Genomic DNA, 25,203 nt, shown 5'->3' with positions numbered 1-25,203 from the left:
ATGGGTTCCAAATTAAATCTTCTTCTTAATTCTGATATCATGCTTAAATGGTAATATGAGATTTATTGTCAACTCTGGAAGATCCTATTTTTAGGTCATTATTAAAACTAAAAAAAAAAACTTTGTTATTTCATTTTTAGTGTTCATCAACAAATCAATATTAAGAGAAAAAACAGCCAGAAAAAAATGGGAAGAAAACTAGAAAACCAACAAAACTGGAGTGTTAATGGTGTTATAGTTACTGTGTATGAGGAATTATCTTCTACATCTGCCCCACGCTATCGGAAGATCAGAACCACAAACTCTAATCCGATCACAAGATCATGTGGCTATGATCGCAGGGCTGAGCTTCTCGCCTACGCTCATCACCTCCGGAATGTGGGTCCCACTCCCCAACAGGTTCATCAAGTTCATAGCCCCACACCAATTCTCCCCAATAAGCCCAAGGTAATCTCAATTCACAAACATTTCAAAGTGATCCATGTATTAAATAATCTTCCTCTGTTCCTATTTAAGTGTAACGCATGAGAAAGCACGAAATTCAAGAAATATTAAGATTATATGATATTGTACACTTATATGATATGATATTTTGGTGTTTAACAATTAGTTGTTGGCTAATGGTTGGTACTTGTTACACTTGTCTTGTTTGATCAGCAGTTTGTGTTGGCTTTTTTATTCACACATTTCATATTGATCAATGCATATATAATACTCCCTCCGTTCTTATTTGAGTGCAACACTTGAGAAAACACAGAATTTAAGAGACATCGTAGTTATATGATACATATACTCATGTGGTATGAATCATAATGTACTATTTTATATTGTTTCGTAAAAATCATAAGCGCACTATAAAAGAATGGGATTCAAACGTATAATATATTGTGTACAAGCGGGTATACAGTCTTTACCACTTGATCAAGAACTCATTGGTATCATGATGTATTAGTTGATCCTCTTAATACTATAGTTGATTAGTTGATTGTAATAATGTTTTAATATTTTTTTATTATTATTTTATGTAGAAAAGAAGAAGATTGTTTGCACGACTAAAAACACTCAAATTCTCCTTTAGGAGGTTGTTTGGTGGACATAAAAACAAGACATGGAAATACGAAAACGTCGAATCAAGTGAACGCGAAAGCAAATACCGATCATGCCCTTCCCCACGCCGGGGAAGGGGCAAGTGTAGTAAAATCTCTAAGGTCGGACTATATTATTCAAGTATTATTTCTTTACGGGTAGCATTAATAATGACTTATGGTATTATTTGGTGTTGATGAATTCTTATTATTGTGCAATCTCTCGATTTTGTTTCCTGCAGAAGTTGAACCGTGCGTTGAAGCAGTTTTCCTGTGGTTGCAAGTGTAGCAAAGACTTCAATAAAAATGATGAGCAATTTCAAGATTTACACAATACTACAGGAGTAAAACTGAGTTAGTAATCAATGAGATCTTGCTTAAATCTGAGAGTTTGTATACGATAAGTATCAAGTTCAAATCCCCACCCCATTTGTAATTTATATTGCCAAACTAGCCATTCACTGAATATAGAACACACTTTGATGTTTGAAAAAACGGTATCTAAAAGGGTGCCCTCAGACGGGTTCACATGGGGTTGTACATATTATGAACTCACTGAACCACAAGCACCATCCTGGACTAATAGGGGTGGCAATTCAAGTCAATGAGTCCGGTTCGGGTTTGGTTTCAGGACAATTTCAGGTTAGAGTAAAAAAGTATCAGAAATATTGTAAAACTTAATATTACTACAAAATATGACAAATGGTCAAGTCAGGTCAATTTCAGGTCATTCGGCTTCGATTCAGGTCGGATTCAAAATTCTCTCAATAACTTCTGGTCGGGTATGAATCGGGTCAGATAAAACAACAACAAAAATGCACAAGCCCATGTTAGAATCTTATTAAGAACAGGGTTCCAAACTTCCACATTATGAACCTGCAAAGACTTCAACTACCAACAACAGATGAAAGAGAAACGATCAGGAGTAATTATCCTTGATTGGTGTTAAAAAGAGAATCAAATGTACCTGAACGATTCATCCTACAGGTCAATATTGACTATGCACAAACAAGCATTTAAATGAGTGAAGTACTTTTTGGTCTATCCCTACAAGGCCAAATCACATGAGAGAAATTTATAAACCTGTAAATCTAAAAATCACAATTATGTCCAAATTAACCACCTTAAATTAAACAAAGAAAATATTTCATCACTTCTACTTGCATTTGCATTGCATTGCATTGGTAGATATGGCCCCCAAACAATTGTAGAAGTTGAACCAAGGATTAAAACCACTTCGAGCGGGGTTTTTAAGGGAGGAGCCATAAGAGTTGCAGCTTTATAATGTACAAAGATCAATCCCGCCTCCTCCTCCGACGCGACCTTCCCAAAAACAACATTCGTCTATGATGACGGCCTAGCGGGATCGCTGAATGCCGGCTTATTCCGACAACATCATCATCATCATCCTCGTCGTCGTCGTCGTCATATGAATCATAATTTCTCCGTAACTGGAATCCGCCGCTCCTGATACCATTTGCCCCAAAAGACTCAAGTTCATCGCCCAACAAGTCGTCCATATCCATGTCATAATCTCTACTAATGAAGGGGTTAAAGTTTGGATCAATAACATAATCCCCCAAAACAATCGTACCTGGTGAAAACGTGCTCATGACATCACTTATTTCTCTCTCCCTCTCTAAACTTTTCCATTTCGCTTCAAGGGACGGGTCCACTTCCCTGGGTCGGGCCCACGGGTGCTCATTCTTGACATGCTTCTTCAGCTGTTTGTAGTTACCAACAAAAGTGCAGTTCTCCTGCATGCATGTTCGTTTCTTCTTGTTAAGATATTTCCGAGCTGGTTCAACTAGGGTCCACCCCTTCACCTGCCCACGGCAGAGTGGACACAGAAGCTCAGATGCTTCCATCTTTTCCTCGGGCCATTCAGGGTTGAGGCCCGGAGTGGTAGAGCCCGGGGTTCCTTTTTTGTATGCATTCTTATATTGGTCAAGGCAATTAGAAAAGCGGTAACCAGTGGCACACATGTAGGGGCGGCAGCCTTTGTTGTAAGAGGAACAAAGCAGAAGAACAGCATTGTGAGGGGACTCCATGCAAACCGAGCAATTGGCATCTTCCCAATCTTTCTTCTCTGACAACTTAGAAGACTTGTTGTTTATGTCTTTGAAAATCTTGTGCGAGCATGAAGGAATCTGATATCGTTCTGTTTTGCCATTACGGCTTCTGTACTTGAGACGCCTTACCCTGCTAACTTTCGCCATAAATAAACCTGAAATCGTAAGGAAGAATTCTACATAAAGAATGAACAAAAGCAATGTCATCGGGTCATCTTTTCTAAATTACGACAGTGCTAATCAATGTCTAAAAGAGCAATATCTAAATTCACTCTTGAAATAATACATCTTGAAATCCAGAAGGCATGGAGTAAAGGACCTTAATTATAAATAAATAAAAAATCATAAATTAGAGAAAGAGAAGTTTGGTGATATAACAAAAAGATGTTGGATGCAACAATTAGCATATCTAGTTCTAATCCTGATAAAGAAAACTAAGTTCCCTGATATATAGACTCAGTAGTACCCCTTGATCTCACGTTTCCAACCTCTGGAACAAATTATCAAATCCAATATCCTCATAGCACCAAACATAGTTCCACTCAAATTCATTTCAAAATCAAGATGAATCAGTACTTACTTTAACTACTACCTTCACAACAACTCCGCTGAAATTCAAAAGCTAAATTGAATTAATACTTGCTTTAGAAACTAGCAGATCATACATAATTTTTTTAATGAAGAGACAACATTAACAAGTCCAACAAAATGGCAATGCGATGACCACGATCATATTCATTTTTTAAACGTTGCCAGCAAAGAGAAGCCATAAAAAATAACAGTAGAAATTTTGGGGAGATATTGAAAAAAGGCGTAAGAAGGCAGATGTTAGAACAGGAGGGAATAAAATAAGAGAACCAACATTATAGTGAAGTACAGTGTTACCGTAGACTTGACAACCATTTTAACCAAAAATAAGCTACAAAAGCCAAAAGTACCTGGCCTCTATCTGATAATTCATCCAAAACCTACACACATATTGACAAAATTGACTGAAAAGGGGTAAAGCAATGAGAAAAATTATCTCTCTTGAAATGGCAAAAAATGTATACTATTATTATTATCTCCAAGACACAACCTAAGCAAGACAAATTGTATCTCATGAAAGAGCTCAACAACATGTATTTCCTACAGCATCCTCCACTCCTAGACAACATAACCATGAAAAACCAAGGTAGAGAGAGCCATGGGTTAACATACTCTATTAGAGGTTGTTCCTTATGAGCCAGTAAGGCAGCAAGATACACTGCCACCAATTGAGGAAATCAAAGTAAAAGGCCTACCAAATTGCCTTCTAAAGGCTATTATTGCAAATCTGCTATGAAATAGCATAGATAACACACCAATGACACCAAAATAGTAATATTATGGACATAAAAGAGAGATTAAAGGATGCTTAGTGAAGAACAAGCAAGGATATAACCGACTTAATGGTAATCAAGGTGACTAATCACCAATTACAGCCTCGCCATCTTTAGAAAGGAATGACACTCTTTCATTTAAACTAACGGACTACTTTTCCACAATATTCAACATCCTCCTCCATCTCTCTAGTATGCTATATATATATAGAGCTTTTCCCATTAACAACTAGCTAACTAATTATGCAAGCTACTAATAACTGAATCATAATGCAACTCCCTAAAACACCCCTTTCGATATTGTCAGTTCATTGCAAAATCTGCATCTCTCTTTACAAACTTCATGTTCATCACAAGGCCCACATGGCCACATATCACATCCTGGATAACTCAATCTCTTGGACCTTGGTAAATTGTTAAACAATCAGATCAAATTTGACGTCCATGTATCAATTCCCTCTAAAATCAAGAAAAAAAACTGGCAAACATCATCCTCAGTAACTGATCACTTCTTGACAAACATATTGAGATTTGATCTTCATCATAGCATTAGTAGCAACAAGAGTGAAAACATATAAACCATACAACCCCATCCTCTCAAAATCATGTTTTCATATATTCAACTTCTCCTTGATGTCCATGTATCAATTCCCACTAAAATCCTTGATTGCCAGATCAAATTTGATGTCCATGTATCAATTCCCTCTAAAATCAAGAAAAAAAACTGGCAAACATCATCCTCAGTAACTGCTCACTTCTTGACAAATATATTGAGATTTGATCTTCATCACAACATTAGTAGCAACAAGAGTGAAAACATATACACCATACAACCCCATCCTCTCAAAATCATTTTTTCATAAATTCAACTTCTCCTTGGCACTGACGTTGAACTCATAGAGCTAATACCATCAATATATAATATGTACCGGTACATATAAGTGTATAAACCTCTTATCAGATAATCAAACATACAATCCTGACTGTACGATTATACTCGCCTCACTCAACATATGTTAGACATCAAGACTAAACCTAGAGTCCAGATACCTCACCACATTAAGTCGGGGCTTCTAAAATACTCAGCTGAGCTCCTCCATTAGAAAATAAACTGCTTTGAAGTTGATATATCACAAATACAATATTAGTGGTTCATAATATGCCGTCTTTCACCTGAAACAGCCCTAATTCACTACTTTCTATTTCCCATATTATTTAAGCAAAATTGAAATAAAAAGGGTTTCATCTATAGGCATAGGAATACAAAACAACTATTTCAACATATGAATAAAAAGATACATAGATATACCATTACTGACCATTGAAAGCAAGAATATTAGTACCAATGAGAGGCTTTATTTCTGATTCACCGGGACAGTAAGTTCAAATCCCCTGTCATCTAACTTAATAAAGTTCATTTAACCCATGAAGGTCTAATTCCCTTCCTGAATATCATTAGCCTATCTTTGTGAATACTTCATTACTACAAGTACCAAGTAATAGGGACAAGAACTTCAAAAGAGTAAAAACCTACAAAGTCTGCAATTGCAATACCACCTCCGAAACAATTCTAGTGCCTCTCATCTATCTAGCAGGATTTCCAGCTGTGTGAACCAGAATCAGGAAATGTGGGGGGGGACAATTTTTCATTCAGTAAATAAATATGGAGCCGTGAAGCCTAGAGCTATCAATCAACATTTTACGAAGAAACGTAGTATTGTTTTATAAACAATACATAAAAAAGGAGGAATCAGAAGTTAATTTTGTTTAGTTAAAGATTCTTTAGAGAAAAGCGATCATTTTGTGACTCTCAGATCTTAAAGGGGTGGGAACTTGCTTCTCTTTCAAAGACAAAGTTTCTACTTGAGTTTCCTCAGGTTTCACTTAGGGGTAATGTGACCTTCACGTGAGTTTTTGTGCTACATAAGCTTTACAAGAGGAAGCAAGACTAGAACCTACTGTCTTTCACAATAAACATTTCACCTGCAATTTCCTGGGTTTCTGACATACCAAGTTTTGAAGGAAAAAAGATGTGACATTTAAAAAGGTCTCTGTGCTACATAACTTTACATGAGAAGGCAAGTAAACTATTTAAAACTTAAGAGGATGAAATATATATATACACACACTACTAAAACATATCAATTAATCATTCTGTAAGCTTATGACAGCATGGCCAAATTTGAAGAAACATATTTTCCACTTCATTGCTTAGGTTCTAGATTATTAGCCTCGCAAACAACCTTCTTAACTAACACTAAATAACCCCCAAGTGAGTTTTAGAAAAGGCCCAAGGGAAATACTAATCTGCTCATGACCTCAGGATATAGGTTGATTCTCTATCAAACAAAAGTGTTATTATTCCTCCAGACTTTATTCAGGTTTACTTCTGCTCAACTTCCGTCAAACCTCTTTCAATCCACATAAGTGAATCAATCTCCCAAAAATCAGAGCCAACATCATTCAATTACTCTACATCAAAGATATATACAAGGTCCTAACTCAAACTAAAATTACTGAGAAATAATAATGAAAAACTTGGTTATATAATATCTTCAAGGAGGGGAAAAGAACTGACAAACTCCCACAAGCGCAAATGGACATCAAGGGCCATGGGTTAGGCAAGGTATGACTTCATTCCAAGTTCCTGTAACTCATATATTATCATAGGGACAAAAGTGCTTCAAATTTTAATAGCAGAACCAACATCCCCTTTTACCACAAGCGCAAATGGACATCAAAGGCCATGGGATAAAAGATAGGCAAGGTATGACTTATTCCAGGTTCTTGTAACTCCTATATTATCACAGGGACACATGTGCTTCAAATTTTCATAGCAGAACCAACATCCCCTTTTACCAAAAACTAATTAGCAAGATAGGATTCCATCCATGAAGGACTACTATTATTTCAAACAAGAAAGTATAGACAAGTGATGCATTCTAGTTTTGAACAATGAAAATATCCAATACGTTGGAAATGCCAAAATAATAAGACTTGCTTGAAGACAAATTGAAGAAACATAAACACATTCTGGAGGACAGATATCTAGATCTGAGGTAATAGCATGAATCTATTAACTCTTTTGACAGCAAATGCCTCATAAATACAGATCATGCATAAAAAAAGTCGAGAAGAAGTCAGATTTGTTATGATATGCTATTTTCCACCATTGCTTCTTCAATGTTACACCTTATCCAAAATTAATATTCCATAAATTATATGGCCACTTGCTCTAAAATAGGTTTCCTAAACCAGGGAACCACCTAGTCACCCCAGCATTGTTGCTTAAAATGTAGGAAGGTAAAAAATACACTAAGAAAATAGATTTATGGTCAAAATATAGGGACAACATCATCAGGAATTTAAAGTCTAAAAAATGTAGTAGATCAAGTCATCAACTTAAACAGAAAACTCTAAAAATATATCAAGTCATTAGCATGAATGCGCTCCATGAAAATGAACAAATGTAGGGAAGCAATGTGCTAACCGCAAGTCAAAGAAGGGAGTGTTTTCTGCATGAAAAGTTCAACATAACTGTAGCTAACCAAATATTATCTGCAATCTACTCAGCGAAAAGGCAATCAAGCAATTGAATTGAAGATAACTGCACACAACCAGCTATATTTCCACATAGTGCAAGGCAGCTTCGTAACTCCTCTAAGTAATTCAGTCAACCAAACTTTCAATTAATCCAATTCAGATTCAAAAGAGATAAAAATCTCAGGCATTTCTCGCCATTCACTGAAACAAACCTAAACAAGCAATCAAAGCTCAAATTTGACAGATTTTGCGATTTTGACCCATTCCTTTCTCAAGTTACTTCAATTACACCATAAAAAAAAATTACGCTACACTTAAATTCACATCAACAATCCAAGCGAAAGGAGTTACTCCTTTGGAAAGTGACAAAAACTTTATCCACACTAAAATCCTCTAAAAAAAATCAAACTTTAACCGCAACATGAGCGACAACATAAATTGATTCCATTCCACTGCTCACATCACGATTTCAAAATGGAAATAACCGCAAAAAAGAGATCACGAATCAATAAAAACAAATAAAAAAACCCTAAATCGCAGGAAATCAAGATACGAAAATGAAACCCTAGAAATCGAGAAGTGAAAGAAAAACAAGGTACCTGGTTGTTGTTGTTGTCTGAGGACTTGAGGAGAGAGAAAGAGGAGAGGGAAGGAAATGTAGAGAGAGAAAGGGATTATGGTGAGGAAGAAGAAGGAGATTAATAAATAATGATATAATAAAATAAAAATGAAGATTGAGGAGAGGAGGGAGGGAAGAGCGAACTCCGATCTTCGCTCACGTTCCAGAAAAAGGTGAGCACGCCACTTTGCGTAAGCCTATAAACGGTTTATTATGCTATTTATTGTAATTAAAAATTTACAATAAATCTATTTTCCAATAAAAAATACAACCAATCTTAAATGAAATGGTGGTAGTGGATACTTAATAATTGAGGAAAATATATTTTATATTGATTCTAATAACTTGACAAATAATTTTATTATTATGTTATTATTAATATATAAGTACAAATTTACAATAAATCTATTTTTCCAATAAAAATATAACCCCCTTCTAAATGAAAAAAATGGAGGGTAGTGGATCCTTAGTAATTGTGGAAAATATATTTTAAATGGATTCTATTTTTTTTTTTGGTGTTAGCACTCGGTTCACCTTTAGATTTGGATTCGGGGCGAGTTCTGGGTGGATAGGCCCTCTCAATTGTTGTTGCGGCTCGAACACGGGTCCTCCCTACCAAGTCCAGCCCCAGTCACCACTGAAACAACAGAAAATTGGTTAAAATGGATTCTAATATGACTTCATATTTAAATGATTTGACAAATAATTTTTGGATGGAATGAGTGTAACGTGAGCTCTTATGTTTGGTTCCACTTATTATTTCGCCTGAACTTGTCTTATCTTGATTGACCAGAAATACACAAGGTTATGTTTGGTTTCACTTATTTTATCAAAAAATGATTTTATTAATTATTTGAAAAACTTACATACGTAATACCGTAGTGTTTTATTTGTACATATATAAATGTATTTTTGTCAGAATTACGTAAAAGTAAGTTGAGGCAAATCAAACACGGTCTAGTTATTAGAAAATTTGGTGGTGTACTAAACGTTATTCATAATATAAGTAGATTATACGTTTAATATAAGGAATGCTACTAATTTTAAATAAAAAAATCACCTCAAAAAAAAATAGAAAAAAAGAAAAGATGCTAAAGCCAAAGGAGAAGGATGCCTGTGAAACTTTAACCAAGGCACCTCATCATGTGACATTTTTACGCCATCTGCCAAGAGTGAAGAGAGAGAAGAATGAATGGAATAAAGAGAGAGAAAGCAACCCACGACTCCCCACAAACCACCATAAAATGTGAAATGACAAACAAGGACACTGGAATATACCCTTTAACATTACATTATTCCTAGTTTCCTACAACTATCCAAACATAACTTAGATCTATTATGCATCCAGGTGCACCGCTTACGTTTTATCTCCGAGTATATATGAGAGGTTTTACTACTGTAATGCGTTATGCGTAACTTTGATCAGGATGATTAGCGACAGATTAGGTGATGCCACTAGTAGTTAAAAGTAAGAGTATGTGTATGAACTTAAATATGGTTGTGGGTCGGGCCGACTCGACACGAAAAGTATGACCCGCCACGAGCACAAAGTCGTTGGCCTTATTTTTTTTAGGAAAAAGCACCATAATACATGGCACGACTCAACCCAACACGACAAAGCACGATTAATTTAGTAAAATTAGGCACGACGACCGAACCCGGCCTGATACGACGGCCCGTAGATTGGACTCGAACAGTGTTTTGAAATTTTCAGCCCAACCCAACACAGTGCATTATGGGTTTGGCGTGGACCGGGCTTGTTCGGGCCCACGGTCCGCTGACTCAACCTGAAGCCTGACCCACATCTATCTTTATGTATGATAAGTCTCAAGCTCTGATCGCTCCGCCTCATTTATAATTTTCATCCCGCCCCGACACAATGCATAGTGGGTTTGACGTGGACCGGGCCTTATCATGCCCACGGTCCACAAGCTCAAACCGACCCGATCCACATCCATATTTATGTATGATAGGTCTCCGGCTCTGATCGTTCCGCCCTCGTTTGTAATTTATATTGCCATTGTGATTCATTTTTATACCCAACTATTAGTCAATCCAGAAATAACAGTTCGAGTCGTGACTACTTGTCCAACTGCGGATCTTAAAAGTAATATGAAGTATGAAATAAATAAAATACTTTGTGTATTATTCACGAGTAAAAGAGCTGTCCAATTAAAACAAGTAAAGGCTGAAGTTGCCAACCTGCCAATAAGAATTTTGCTTAATGCAAAGACCAGAAGTAATGAGTAGTAATTGGTCTACAATGCTGATTAAAAATTCTTTGTACAAGATAAGTATCTAAATAAGACCTGTCCAGAATATTAAAAGTCATCCATTGATCCATTAAAGTCATCTATTTAAACTAAAAACCCAAAAAAAAAAAACAAAAAAAAAAAAAAAGCAATTGTAAATTCATCATACACCTACAGTAACGGATCCAGAAATTCGAGATAGCAAAGTCACTATTTAAAAATTGATTAAACTTTAACAAAAAAAATATCTACTTTTAGAAAAAATTAACGAAAATATAACTTGACCATAAAAAATTGTTCCAAGTGGGGTAAAGGACCCCACTAAAGCACCCGTGGCTCCGCCACTGTATACACCTGTGTTATACAAGACTCGCGGAGAAAATGAATATGGGCAGGAGAAGTGAGAGGGAAGGAACACAAACATACAATCATCAAAGGATAGATCTGAATAATGAATGAGTACAAACAATTCTGACAAAAAACAATATTACACCTATGTACAAAAGCCTAAGCCATCTTCCTACATACTGTAATAAACTAATCATTCATAAATCAAGATTCCATCATCATCATATGCTAACTAACTAATTTCAGATCACAAATACAAACATAGCCCAAAACCTAGACTATTATATATAATACAGATTGTCCTCTGCAATTTTAGTGTCCCTGATTTAGGGGAGTTGGAATCACGCGAGGGAGGAATCAAAGCACGCTGGCATCCAGGACCGATTAATAATTCATCCGGAGGATGATGCATATAGAGATCCCTCTGACTTTTTTGCTTTTTTATTCTCAATGGATAATCTTGCATAGGAATCAAATATGTCATTTAAATTAATTATTTGATGCACTGTGATGAACAAGTTGTAGATCCAGAAGAACATATATCTGAAATGAAAGAGGAAACACCAAAACATTCATTAACCAAAGGCACATCCTCAAAAGAGATAAAATGAGTGATCGGGCTCTTGAATAAGATAAAATCGATACACTGGTTGATACATGTTAGTTTGAACTTGGTTGATACATTGCTAGTTCAAATCATGTTATCGAAGTGACTATTATTTCTAGATGGAGGGGGTTAAAAAATACTCCTGCTGTGAACTATTGTTTAGGAGAAGTGAGTAAGGCTCTGTTTGGTTTGGTGTAAAACATTTTCAATGAAATACATAATTCCAAAGTAGTTTTCCTTTGTTTGGTTCCTTGTAAGAAAAGTAATAGAAAAGTGAAATGAGAGAAGGATGAGAAAAGGATGAGAGAAGATTGATGGGAAGGAGGAAGGAGGTAAGGAAGAAAATCGGAAAACTGGTTTCCTTTCCTTTCAAATGGAAAAGGTTTTTTCCACCTTTGAGGGAGTTATGGAGAATTGTTTTCCGTCCCTCGCCAAAACAAACAACGTAAAATGACTTAAAAGGGAGAAATCGTTTTACACAAACCAAACAGGGCCTAAGTGTAAAACAAAGGTGGATAGAGGTAGTAAAATGGTGATTGGGTGGGTGTGAGAATTTTTTTTTAAAAAAAAGTGGATAAAGTAGAAGAGAGATAGTGGAAAGGCATAAGACGGCAAAATGCAGTCGCCAAAAAAAGAATAAAGTATAAGTGGGTAGAACAAAAATAAACATCTCAAAAGGGAAAGTAGACATAGTAAATATAACTGCCAAAATGATGGTGTTTGCACAAAGAAGAGTTGGCTATTTTTTGAGCTAATTCTTCTTCTTATTTAATACCTTAACGGGTGGTAGCAGGCGATTCATGATTTCTAGAATAAAAGAAAACAAAAGATGCGCTCACCTCGACAAAATACTCAGAAGTGATAAGAGACTCAAATTGATGTCCCACGCATCATAGGTGACTCCGATCCTAATGAAGTAGAAAGTTGTCTCCGTAAAAATGGATGTTCCAAGAGCTCAGCCGCTGTAGGGCGATCATTTGGATTCACGCGTAAACATTGTTGTATGAAATCATGAGCATCTTTGGACAAAGTATCAGGAATCGGAGGTGGCGCACCTATCCCGATCCTAAAAATTGCTTGCTGCTGCAATTGCCAATGAATAAAGATGTTAGTCCAAAAGAAGAGCACAAAGCAAAACAGTAGTATTGTGACACAAATTGACATCTTGAGTTCTTGACCAGAGTGAGAATATCAGTAAAATGTAACACAAAGAACCAGCAATAACAATGAAAGAAAGCCAATAACAGCCATCAAACATATGAAGAGTATGTTTCTTTCAACTTTAATTTGCTGAGCTTTAATTACTTCCGAGGACATTTCTTTTAGATAAACTTATATCTATATAAAAACTGATTTTATTTTGTTTTCTGAATATTTTACAATGACGTTGATAAATTTGTGTTTTCTGCCCCCTCACTTTTGCTTGAGCTTAATTTTGTTGATTGAACTTTTGCTGAAATTTAACTGGAAGAAAGAACAGAAGACAACTATATGATTAAACTTGTCATGATGGTCCTAACCTTGACCAGTAGGCTTCTTAGTACATCACTATACCGCAGTCTGTTAAAGCAGACTAGAAATAATTATTTTCTATGACGTCGGTTTCCTACTTCAATATCCCTCTTGTGAGAGCCATATCAGATGAGTTTGAAATGGTTGGACAAAAAGGGAGCAGCGTGCTCTGAAGAACAACCGATGGGCGTATCATCTCACTCCTATAGTTTGAAATTTTATACTAAGCATGTAAGCATGGTGTGTGTAAGTACAAGGGATGCAGAAAAGTTTACATATTCCTATCGCTTCAAAAATAAATATCATCATTCAATTCTAAAATTATAAAATACATAATGATGCTATGAGAACAACTTGTTCCCCGTTGCCCAATTCTAAATCAAGCAGGTCACAACAACACTAAACTGAACATATAGGTCAAACAGGAGGACAAAACCTGACATAGCAGAAGAGGTAAATATGAAGAAAAAGAATTAAGGAGGACACATAATATACTTTCTTACTACTTCGTATTCAACAGCTAACTTAACACAAAATGTACAAAAAAAAATGTTAACTGAGCATACATGTCAACAAATGCAGCAACTGGTCAGACCCAAAGACGTAAATGTGAACTATAGAATTGAAACTCTTCGAGCATACATTCCTTCATCTAGTTCCAGACGAACAACTTTTCGACTATCTAAGGCCCTGTTCTGTTCACCTTATTTCCACTTAGTTCAGGAAAAATAAGTTCAGATGAGTTCAGTTAAGTTCAGATAAGATAAGTTCGGGAAAAATAAGGGTTTACCAAGTACAATTTATAACTAAAATAAGTTTTGATAAGTTCTGATAAGATAAGTTCAGGAAAAATAAGTGAAACTCAGGTAAATAGAACGCAGCCTAAGTCTACCATACCCCCCCCCCCCCCTCCTTCCGGGGTGAATAGGTAACTTGGGGATTACTTCACTTCTGGTTGATTTACAGTAAACTTCATTGTGTTTTGTTTATCTACACTCTAACAGATTTACAAGGAACATATAAATCATCCATAACGATATATTACTATTTTCTAAGACACTTCATCCCAATTTCTAACCACAGTGCCTGCAGTTAGCTGGACACTCTAAACATTGCTTAACAAAATTCAAAGTACGACCCTTAGTTCCACATCCATACTCAATCCTCACCTCCCAGACCAAGTTACTTACCTTAAATTTCATCAAAATTGAAGACATGTAAGATCTGCAAATGCCTAAACGCTAGGTTTAAGCTCACACTAGTACACTACAACACATCAATACTAAAATGACACAAATGACAAGGTAAAATTACGAAATAAAAAGTAATAGGATTATATCACATACAAATTCTAAAGGAAAATAGGGAACATGGCGTGTTAGCATCTCCAAGACGGTGCATCCAAGGCTCCAGATATCTGCTGGTAGCCCATAACCTTTATTTTTAAGGACCTGGAAATTCACACATAAAAGAAATCTTTTAGGAATCAGGTAATCTACACAGAGCTACAAAATGAGCTCGTGCCTAATAAGGAGCTTACGAGAAAATATACATAAATACATCAACCAGAGATCAATGTTGCTGTATGGGAGAGAGCTTCTCAAGTTCTCAGCAAGTCAACAAGTACGAGGAATTAACCATAGATCAACCCTTGGACAGTTGGACTTACAGCATACAAGGATATGCAAGGTAAGTACTTTGAATGGTTTGTTCGTGTCAAAAGATGGCCGAAACCATGACGCAAGAAACCCATTAAGGATACACACATCAAACCCCCGCTAGAGAATCAAATCATAAGCAATTGCCAGGGATTTAAGATTACCAAAATGATGCCAGCCCTGATTTTAAGTGATTAAGTGAACCAGCAAACAGCAGCAAGCATTTGACCATGCAAAGCCTCGTCATCATCCTCTAATTCCTCAACTAGTAAGATAGGGCTTTCTTACAACTTGCGCTTAGGAAGTTCCTAAAGCTAAGTAACACATACTGACATGAAGCACTAACTTATTCCCACGGGACAACGTAGATAAAAATTACAGCAAAAAAAAAAACATCACTCTATTGGTTCTACATAACGTACAATGGGGTGGGTTGTGAGGAAGAATTTGCACACAGCTTTTGCCCATTGTCACATGGATTAAGAAATATATTGTACTCTAATTACTCTTAGTAGTAAGGCACCCTTCTCTGTCTTGAGTTTTGAGATATTTTCCGTAATAAAAGAGCCACGGCTAAACAAAAACACCTACTTAAGTAATTTAACAGAAGCCAAGAAACTACTAGAAGGTCCTGAACTCCTAATATCTTTTTTCTATACATCTTATCCTTACTGAAGGTAAAGAAGGTAGGCTGGTAAATACAGATTCCAATATTCCATCAAGAAAATCCACGAACCTAGCAAGATTCCACAACATTGAACCAAATATACGATCTTAATCAGGAATATAGAACATGTGTGTAAAAAAAGAGACAGCTCTAGATCCTAGCTGACAAGCAAAGTGCGACGAAAGTTAGCACCAAATTTCCAAACAAAAAGATGGTCAATCCTGTGCTGTCAGTACTGGAAGAACAGCGTAGGGAAAAGAATATCTGAAAGGGTACTGAAAGGTGTAAAGAAGAGGTTGGCAGCAACTTGGGCTCAACAGATGAGAATATGAGATGATCAATAAGAAACAAATAACACTTTAAGCATATGCAGATACTCGTTCAAATGACCTACTCTGGCAATGGTACATGTAACTATGTAAGTATGTAATCCATCTATCAATTGCCTGGCAAATGAGAGGTATGTAGGCAAGTGCCCAATAAAAATGGAAAGACACAAAATCTGCAACTCTATAAGAACATTAAACAGTTGATAAACAGTTAAAGAACCTAAGTTTTCAGATTATAATGTAAATCTCAAAGGAAATTTTTCATCATATGACAACAGCATTGGCAGAAGGATCATCAGTTCCATCTTCCATCATATGAGTGAACCATCAAATTCGGATGTGAAATTTCAAATTAGTAAAATGATGAAAGGCTAACCTCAGGTGCCATCCAGAACGCGGTCCCTTTACAAGACTTCAAGTCATTCAATCTGGTTGCCTGGAAAGCAGTGTAGCATCAAGGAAACAAATAAGATATATTACTCAAAAATTATGTCAGAGAAAGAACAGAAAGTTGCAGAATGCATGCTGGATTTTTAATAAAATGGAAATCAAGGAGCAGCAGACCTTCGCCAATCCAAAATCTGCCAATTTTACTGTTCCATTTGAAGCCACCAATATGTTGGCACATTTGATATCCCTAGGGTTGCAAAAGAAGATAAAAGAAAAAAAACGCAGCTTAGTTTTCTCGGAAACATTATAATCATTGCATGTCAAATGGTAATATTACTGGATAGGCATATAGATATAAGAAGTTAACTACAGAACATCATCCAAACTGACACATTGTTTGAGTCTACAATTTCAACCTGTGAAGAGTTTGGGCAACACATGAACTAATTTATTTATTTATTTTGACATAGGACATGAACAGGTTTTGGAGTTTGGAAAGGCAAGAAATCAAGAAGGGGAAACGTGTTGCTCAGAGAACGCATATTTGAAGGACAAGTAATCTCGGAGTGAATTTTGTGAGGATTGCATGCTGCAAGTTGGTACACAAAGAGAAAAAGTGAATGAAATCAGCAATGATAAGAGTTAAAGACAAAAAGTCCCTTAAATGTTTCTCTAAGCTCAACGTTTTTTGGAGCTCCAAGACTAATCATAATTTAGCTGGAAAATGAGAGGATACTACAGCCATATGATAGAGATGGAGCTCAGAGATCAAAAACCAGGGTCCAGATGCTTCTTTTGGAGCAAAATATCTTGCTTTGAAGTAGATATACTACCTCTTTCTAAGGGCTCTCAAGTTGTGTGGGATAATGGCTACAAAAAGTGGCACACAAAGCGGAGTTAATTTGTGGTGATGGTGTTGCCTATGAACCTAGGATGGGACCACAATACAATACAAAAAAAACATACAGCTGCAGCAGAGCAGGACTTTGCACTTTTGCAGGCACAAACAATGGGCCAAGCTTTGTGTGCAATAGACTGGATGATGAACTTCGCTTCTAGCCTATCTTATGGTCTTCATATTGTAGACAACTAACAACCCATAAACATACCCAAAAGTTCAAAGAGTTCATACCCGTGCTACACGTGGACCAAGTAGAGCAACTATATTTGTGTGTGTTTCAAAGTAGCAGAGAAATAGGAGATAGGTAGAACATAAAACAAAAACACAAATATAATAGCAGATCTTAAGTTTGCTAAGATGCATTCAATTGAAGAAAGCTATGCACTTTTGGAGCAAGATATCAGACAGTGAACCACAAAATAAAATAACTGAAGAGACGAGTTCACATGCATATGAAATTAGAAACAAAGCATAACTGCAAACAAAGGGAGGAAATCATGAGCAGAAGCCCAAAGAAAAACTGTGATTATCAAACAAACTACACAAGCAGTTCCCCAGCATACCTGTGCACCACATTTTTTTCATGAAGATATTTCAAACCCAGTAGAATCTGTCTTGTGTAAGCAGATACATGAGAATTACGAAGGCTGTAATTTTGATACAGTTTAGCAAGGGAACCCTGAGTAACGAGCTCTAAGAAGATATAAAGTTTTGAATCAGTCTGCAATGAACATCGAAGAGCATCAGGAAAAAATACATTTCATCTCAATTTTTCGAGTCTATTAAAACACTTCAGTTGCAATTGCCGTCTTAATGTATAATGAAATCCATACATTGTTAACACTTTATCCTAAGACGAAAATGTTCAAAAGAAAAGAAAAAACAGCTGAGAGAATGATATGATACCGTTTGAGTGCCAAGATATCGAACTATATTCTCATGTTTAAACTGACTAAGCAGCTCGATTTCCTGAAAATGAAAATGCAAAGCAAAATAAATAAACAAAAGAAGAAAAACAAAAGATTGACACATTGGAAGAAAAAGATTTTACCAAGCCAATAGATAATAGAAAACAGCTTTCATAGACAGTAGTTGATAAACCTATACCCTTCACATGAATCTATACAACCTAACAAAAAAGATAAACTTGGGGCCTATTTACCTGCTCAAGTTGGTAGATACTCTGCCTTCCTTGACTCCCTTGCTCGAGCAATGAAACTTCTTTCACGGCAAAAAAGTCTCCGTCGCTGAAAACAGATTGATAATTAGTGAGAAAATTTCCAAATAAACCTATAAGTAGTAACCAAAATAGGAGTGAGGAAAGAATATTCTATCAAATTCAGATTCATATACACTTGAAATATGAAGGACATTGTGAAATGGAACAATGGGGAATGAGGATTTCGGCAATATGAACTATATCAAAAAAAAAAATTATTTCTGTTGTCCTTAGCAACAGCTAACTGGAACATTAGCCTTAGAAGGGTTCAGCTCAAGAAACAGCATTTGGGGTTCATGCTGCATAATGACCAAAACAGCACCCTTTATTAACTTACTGCCTGAATCATATAGCCATGAAGCATGGTCCTTATACCTCCTACAGACCTCCTATATCTATATGTGTCCTCTCAGAAGTCCCTTAACTTCCAAGAGACAACCTCTCCACCCGTCCCCAGCCGACAACCCACCCACCCACAAACACCACAAAATAAGTAGTGAGCCCAATGTACAAAACTATTCCACACAAAGAGTTGAACATAACTTTAAATGAAGAATATATCAAACAGCAGAACATACCAAGAAATTCCTTCATATACAGTTCCAAATGAACCCTTCCCTAATTGAACACCCTTATCCCATTGGGTTATGTTGACTGCGCAAACTCCATTTGGTGAAATAATTGATACAGGTTCCGTGGTTGAACTAGATGAGTCATCATCATTTGTAGTAGTGAAAGAACAAGATCCTGAGAGCATAACAGTTTCTCCGATCCTTACCCCGTGACTTCCCTCTCTGCTAATATCTTCTTCATCGTCAGAAGATTGAGGCTGGCCAATATATGGAAATTCAGAGGGATCGTTACCATCAGGTGCAAACCCTTTTAACAAATCCCAGGTAGAACAACCATTATCAAGAACAGGAAGGGACATTGCTGGCGGGGGTGTTAGCAATGGGGGGCGGTCACCTTTGATTCCTCCACCTCCACCTCCACCTCCGCAAACAGGTCTCACAGCAGTATCAAGCAAAGGCGGGCGTACAGCAGTCTTAAACTCATAGCCACCACGATCAGTCAGAGTATTTTCATTCTTCTGAACATTGTTTCCATATCTAAGTGGCGCACGATCAACATACTTGTGAACCTCCTGTTGTTTTATTGGTACTTGAGGATCAACACCATCAAGTTGCCCCTTTTTAGGCCTTGGAGTAACATCAGAGGATGATCTATTCTTCATAGCCTGGTAAGCTGCCAAAGGAATCTGAAAATCTTCAGGTCCAGAAAGCCCTAAGCTCTGACAAATCAAATCTATTTCACCGGCATTCCCTTCAACCCGAAGGCTAGTCCTTTCCACACCAGCTCCCAAGTCAAGAGACCGTGTCCGTGGCGCTGAAGAACCACTCGTGGATGGAGACGTGGCGGAAGGGGTGTAATCAAAGTTCTTGGCAGCATTTCTTCGAACAAGCTTTGGTTTGGGAGATGAAACTTGGTCCATTTTTTTGTTCAGCTTCTTACTAGAAAAAAAACTAGGCAAGTGATGCATTGAAATAGAGCAACATTTACCAAAATTCACCGCCTAATTGAATAAGATTCCCGGCACCCCCAAATAAAACCCTAAAATTATTCAGAAACCCTAGATCAAATGCTTAATTGCTCATTTTTCACCCTCCCTTCCGCCTCTTTCCTTCATTTCAACATTCATTTGTTCAATCATCCAAATACTACAACAACAAATCGAAAACGAGTTCTTCCCTAAATACACAACTCCCGAGGAGTCAACAAACTTCGAAATCAACAAATCTTATGAACGAATTTTCAGCAACAGCAATACCTTCAGCAATCTACTTCGACAACAAAAAAAGAGCAGAATCAATGATAATCCAACACAACTTACACCTTAATCGGAAGATATTACCACTCTTCTCAGCTTGAACAGCTGCAAAATCACTTCGATTTGAAGAAATACTCCGTAGAATCGAGCTGATTCTAGAGATTTCCAGTGATAATTGGCGGCTAAGATGAGCCTCCGTACACAGAGAGGAGAGAGAAAATGGAAGTGACGCCGCCGCCGTCGAGTCAGAGAAGAGAGAGAAAGGTGACCGGAAAAGGATGGGGAAAGTTGGAGAAGGTGGAGGAGTTGAAGAGAGAGAAAACGCGGCGATGACGACTGTGAAGAATGGAGATTTTTTATTGGTTGGCTGAAGGCAAAAAAAACATAAAAAAGAGACGGATTGTGATTGGCGGCGTTGGAAATTTGCTCTGTTTGCTAGACTGTGACGGTCAACGTTTAATTTCTTTTTTTTCTTAATAAATCCTTAATTTAAGGAGTGAGTATTTCATTTTTAATCCCACAAAATGGTTTTAGATTTTATGAAAATCTATGGTACTCGTTGTGGCCACAAGCCTACACTTTAGGGTACTCATTAGGAATTCACAAATTCTTATTTAGGAGTGGTGTATAAGATATTGTATCTTTGAGTAAAATTTAACTCAAACTACATAAAAGTTATATACACTATAGTTTAGTGATTAATTTGTTTTTAATGAAAAATATTCCTTCGTAAATCACTAAGTATAAAATTAGGTTTTTCTAAACTTATCTGAACTTATTTTATCCAAAATAAGTGAAAATAAGTCGAACATAACAGAACTTTAATCATTTAACTCTTTAAAATGTTTATCTATCAACTTTTTTTTGATAATACGTAGTATAAAAGTTAATCAAACATATTAAAAGTTACCAAAAAAAACTGGGTAAAAGTAATCTTGGTACACCTTCTGCGTGCTAGACCTTCTGTTAATGATTAGTGATGCTTTAGTTTTGTTATATTCCCATGGTCTGGTCCATTTTTTCAGTTTTTGGTTTACTTTGGACTGATTCTTCTTGATCTGGTCTTATTCTTTCTGGTCTGTCTGAATTTTTCTTGTACTGCCTGTTATGTTCTAAACTTTTATGTGAGTCTTTTTTTGGCTTTTATGTTGGTTTGGTTTAATTTTTCCTAGTTTAATCTGAATTTTTCTTATCTGGCCTAATTTAAAAAGGTGAAATTAATAAACAATAAGAATTAGATTAAGGTGAGTAGAACAAAGTTTTTGTTCTATTCACCTAGTTTGATGTAATTTATTTAGTTTTTTGTCTTGGTATGATTTGAATATTTTATGTTGATGTTTTATACTATTTTTTGGTCAAGTCTAATATGATTTTAAGAAAAATAAAGTGAAGAGAACATGGTTAAGTTCGAGTTTCCAACTTAATAAAAAAAAAAAACTCATGCTTGAATCTTACACTATGGAATATGGAATATAGCGCCATACTTCAAGTTCATGAAATTTTGTTGAATATTATCTCCGTATTTTAGTAAGAGCCACATGTTGACTGATACCCGTATTAGGGGAAAAAAGTTGAATCTAATGAAATAACAAAGCAAGTGGGTGAGGGAGAAATAAACAAATAAAAAAAGATGATGGTAAAATTATTTAATCAAGGTAGAGAAGGGGGTTTATTATAGTGGTGACCCCTATAGGAAATTAGATATATTAAATAATTAGAAGATGTGGTAGAAAAGTTACTAAAAATAGAAATGTGATTTCTAATAAAATACGGTCGAAAATGCTAAGTATAACAACTAAAAAATACGAAGGGAGTATATGGATAGCATGATTAATGAATACTTGTATAGTTGCATAGCTTTATGTGTTTAGTTTTGAACCTTGTAGCCGATTGGTTATCATGTGGATCTTTGGTTTGTCGAACTTAAAAACTTTGATGATTAAAGCATGTTCGATATTAGTTTTATTTTGAGTTTTTTTTAACAAAACTAATAAAAAAACTAGAAACATTTGTTCTAGTTCCAAACCCCAAGAAGAAAAGTTGTAGGATCGGATAACTTATGTCTTTTCTTCTCCAAAAAATAAACTCTCAAACAAGTATCCTTGCCGAGTTACCGATCACCGTTGTTGCATTGTCCCATCTCCTTTCATGCACCTTTATTCAACCTTTTCACCCCTCACATACTTAATTTTTTACACCCATCTTCCAATTACCTCCCATATTATTTTTCGTAGCTTTTTCCTTTGTTTTTTTCTTCAAAATTAGGCATGAGTATTATCGAATTAGAGCAAGAAATAATGTGAGCATGGTGATTTGTAGAAGCATGTCGGTGCGACCAAGACCCAAGATGTCGGCAATGATGCTAGAGATGTAAACAAAAGTCGATGCTACGACCTGTTTCAATGTGAAGTTTCAAAATATCAATTTTTATTTTATTTTATTTTTAGAAGTGTACTTAAAGCTAAAGTGAAACATTAACAATTTTCTGAAATTGAGAGAATATACCTTCAAAAAAAAAATAAAAAAAATTGAGAGAATATGGAGAGAGTACAACATTATATTATTTACATAACCACTACAACCTACCTGTAACATAGCCTCATGTTGGCAGCAAAACATGTATGAACTCTAAAATATACTCCATACATAAACAAGACAACTCACAACGGAAGAAAAGTGTTTATCAACTATCGTCACAAGAAGAGTGAACATCCTCTAACTAGGCAAGCGAGTCTTTTAAAAAATGCAACGTTGAAAAAAAGAGATAACTCGCTCTCAAGAACCACAACCATTGAAAACAAAACTATAAAGTGAAACCCCTACATCGATGCACGCTGCATAGTAGAGGGCCCATTAACCGATCTGGTAATAAAAACTATCAACTCGCGACTATTTGGTAAAGAAAATATTGGTGACCATAATTTGGTAATTTAAATAGTAATTAACGACAATTGGCCCACAAAATTGATCATTGGCCCCGTCACATGTACTGCACTTGATCCATTTTTCAATTTTGCTGTTTTTTTTCCTCTTTATTTTATTCATTGTATTTATCATCCTTATTTCTCGCGTTTTTCATTCATCTCCCTTGATTGCACCTTTCAACATACCCGTTACCATGGAAGCCCTACATAGTACACACAATACAAAAAAAAAAAAAAAAATCAATAAATAATTGAACTGAAGTAAAAGAACACAAAAAGGAGAAAAATGATGTAGAAGATCGAAGAAGAAAGTGAAAAGGAAGGCGATTTGTTGGTAGAAGTAGTGAGTAATTCTCTATGTAAGGAAGACTCTTTTCCAAAGGCAACTACTCCCTCCAAACCTAAATGTTATTCCCGTTTGTCATTTTACGCGGTTATTAAGGAAAAAGAAACATTATATGATTAACTATTATTATTGAAGTTTTATGGGGAATTGTTGCTTTTTTATTCCATTTTCACAAGAAAACAAAATAGTTGAACCAATAGAATTTAAGGAATAAAAATGTCAACTCATTAATCCATCCCAACTTAAATCAACCAATGAGACTACAAGGTTTTTTATTGATAAACCAATCGAATTACAAAGTTAAAATTACAAGGAAGAGATTAAAAAGGAAATAAAAGAAATGGGAAGATTATTTTGGGACACTAAAAAAGGAAACGAGAATAACATTTAGATTCGGAGGGAGTACATAATTTCTTCCTTTTCGATCTTGTGTCAATATTTTTTATTCTATAACATGGTTGGTAGATTAAGGTTTGTGATTAAAATAAAGTCAAATTATAAAACTATTAAACAATTAGGGTCAATAAAAACTAGCAAATGGTTAAATTAGTCAAAATTTATTTATTTAATTTATTAACTTCTTTTGTCGTATCAGGTCGAGTCGTGCCTTGTCGTGTTTTTTCCAAAAAAACACGGCCCACAACTTCGTGCTCGTGCGGAGCCATGTTGTTTTCGTTTTCGTGCCTGACCGTACTTTGTTTGTGCTAGGTCGGGTCGGACCTCTGGCCAGCCCGACCCACAACCATCTTTAGTTGAAATAGCTATTAATTGCTTTAACTAGGAAGGGAATTAAAACTATTAACAAAAACTGAAATTAAGAAAATAAAGAGAAAACACGAGATTCACTACTCTGTGGTATATGTGAGAGTAAAGATGGTTGAGTGCCGAGTCGGGCCGTACTCCAGCAGAGGGCCCGACACACGCCAAACAGGCTTGTTCTAGGCCGTGCTGTACCCGATCGAAAATAACATGACCCAAAATTTTCAAAAATGGGGTGCAGCCGTGCAGGCCGACCTAGGTCCACATCATCTGTGTCGTGTCGGCCATCGTACCTCATCCTAATTACTAAATTTAACGTGCTTGCTGTGCCGAGTCAGGTCGTGCCGTGCCTGGCCCAGCCCCGACCCACGGCTTCGTGCCCATGCTTTTCTTTTGGTGTGCCCATGTGACTTTTTTCATGCCGTGCGGGGTTGGGCCTCGACCCGACCTGACCCAACCCAAAATCATCTTTACGAAAAAAGTTAAACATTATCCGATTAAAATTATTGTCAAATTATCAATAATTGCTATTTAAATCACCAAATCATAATCAACAACATTTTCATAACCAAATTATCGCGAATTGATAGTCCGTATTTACCCATATGGTTAATTTTCCCCAAGTGGATTGTGATTTGTGAAGAGACCTTGTGGTAAGCAAACTCCCTACGGAAGAATTCTATCGTACAACAAAACCCAAAACAAATAGAACGCCCTAACCAAATATTGAAATTAAAAAAAAAAGGAAAAAGAAAAAGTACAAAGTCCTATAACCTTCACAAA

The 25,203-nt window shown here is 36.1% G+C and overlaps 3 protein-coding genes across 4 annotated transcripts; 1 reads left to right on the top strand and 2 right to left on the bottom strand.

Moving 5' to 3' along the window:
• LOC110774642 (uncharacterized) lies at window positions 1-1,807 on the top strand. Its single transcript, XM_021981984.2, has 3 exons — window positions 1-447; window positions 1,029-1,208; window positions 1,328-1,807. Exons 1-3 carry the CDS (start codon window positions 187-189, stop codon window positions 1,442-1,444), a joined length of 558 nt encoding a protein of 185 aa, XP_021837676.2. The 5' UTR covers window positions 1-186; the 3' UTR covers window positions 1,445-1,807.
• Window positions 1,808-1,990: 183 nt separating this feature from the next.
• LOC110786587 (uncharacterized) lies at window positions 1,991-8,872 on the bottom strand. 2 transcript variants are annotated; one of them, XM_021991233.2, is made up of 2 exons: window positions 8,661-8,872; window positions 1,991-3,333 (listed from the first exon to the last, which is right to left on the bottom strand). In XM_021991233.2, exon 2 carries the CDS (start codon window positions 3,302-3,304, stop codon window positions 2,381-2,383), a length of 924 nt encoding a protein of 307 aa, XP_021846925.2. In that variant the 5' UTR covers window positions 3,305-3,333; window positions 8,661-8,872; the 3' UTR covers window positions 1,991-2,380. The 2 variants fall into 2 exon arrangements, with proteins under 2 accessions (XP_021846925.2, XP_021846856.2); XM_021991164.2 differs by having other exon boundaries at window positions 1,991-3,312; window positions 8,661-8,868.
• Window positions 8,873-11,355: 2,483 nt separating this feature from the next.
• On the bottom strand, window positions 11,356-20,810 carry LOC110786729 (mitogen-activated protein kinase kinase kinase 1). Its single transcript, XM_021991331.2, has 9 exons — window positions 19,142-20,810; window positions 18,507-18,591; window positions 18,251-18,313; window positions 17,908-18,065; window positions 16,618-16,690; window positions 16,430-16,489; window positions 14,746-14,850; window positions 12,727-12,970; window positions 11,356-11,823 (listed from the first exon to the last, which is right to left on the bottom strand). The coding sequence occupies exons 1-8, from the start codon at window positions 20,101-20,103 to the stop codon at window positions 12,758-12,760; spliced, it is 1,719 nt and encodes a 572-aa protein (XP_021847023.1). The 5' UTR covers window positions 20,104-20,810; the 3' UTR covers window positions 11,356-11,823; window positions 12,727-12,757.
• Window positions 20,811-25,203: the final 4,393 nt, after the last annotated feature.

Source organism: Spinacia oleracea, chromosome 2, assembly GCF_020520425.1.
Source record: "Spinacia oleracea cultivar Varoflay chromosome 2, BTI_SOV_V1, whole genome shotgun sequence".
NCBI lineage: Eukaryota > Viridiplantae > Streptophyta > Magnoliopsida > Caryophyllales > Amaranthaceae > Spinacia > Spinacia oleracea.
This window is presented reverse-complemented; position numbering and strand designations above follow the sequence as displayed.

Bases quoted from the DNA above. Each gene is read 5' to 3' on its own strand.
- LOC110786587 (XM_021991233.2), bottom strand. From the start codon at position 3,304: ATGGCGAAAGTTAGCAGGGTAAGGCGTCTCAAGTACAGAAGCCGTAAT.
- LOC110774642 (XM_021981984.2), top strand. From the start codon at position 187: ATGGGAAGAAAACTAGAAAACCAACAAAACTGGAGTGTTAATGGTGTT. The intron at 448-1,028 runs GTAATCTCAATT...TATTTTATGTAG, and splicing joins TTCTCCCCAATAAGCCCAAG to AAAAGAAGAAGATTGTTTGC. The intron at 1,209-1,327 runs GTCGGACTATAT...TGTTTCCTGCAG, and splicing joins AGTGTAGTAAAATCTCTAAG to AAGTTGAACCGTGCGTTGAA.
- LOC110786729 (XM_021991331.2), bottom strand. From the start codon at position 20,103: ATGCATCACTTGCCTAGTTTTTTTTCTAGTAAGAAGCTGAACAAAAAA. The intron at 18,066-18,250 runs GTATCATATCAT...TGTTCATTGCAG, and splicing joins GATATCTTGGCACTCAAACG to ACTGATTCAAAACTTTATAT. The intron at 14,851-16,429 runs GTTAGCCTTTCA...GTGAATTTCCAG, and splicing joins CGTTCTGGATGGCACCTGAG to GTCCTTAAAAATAAAGGTTA.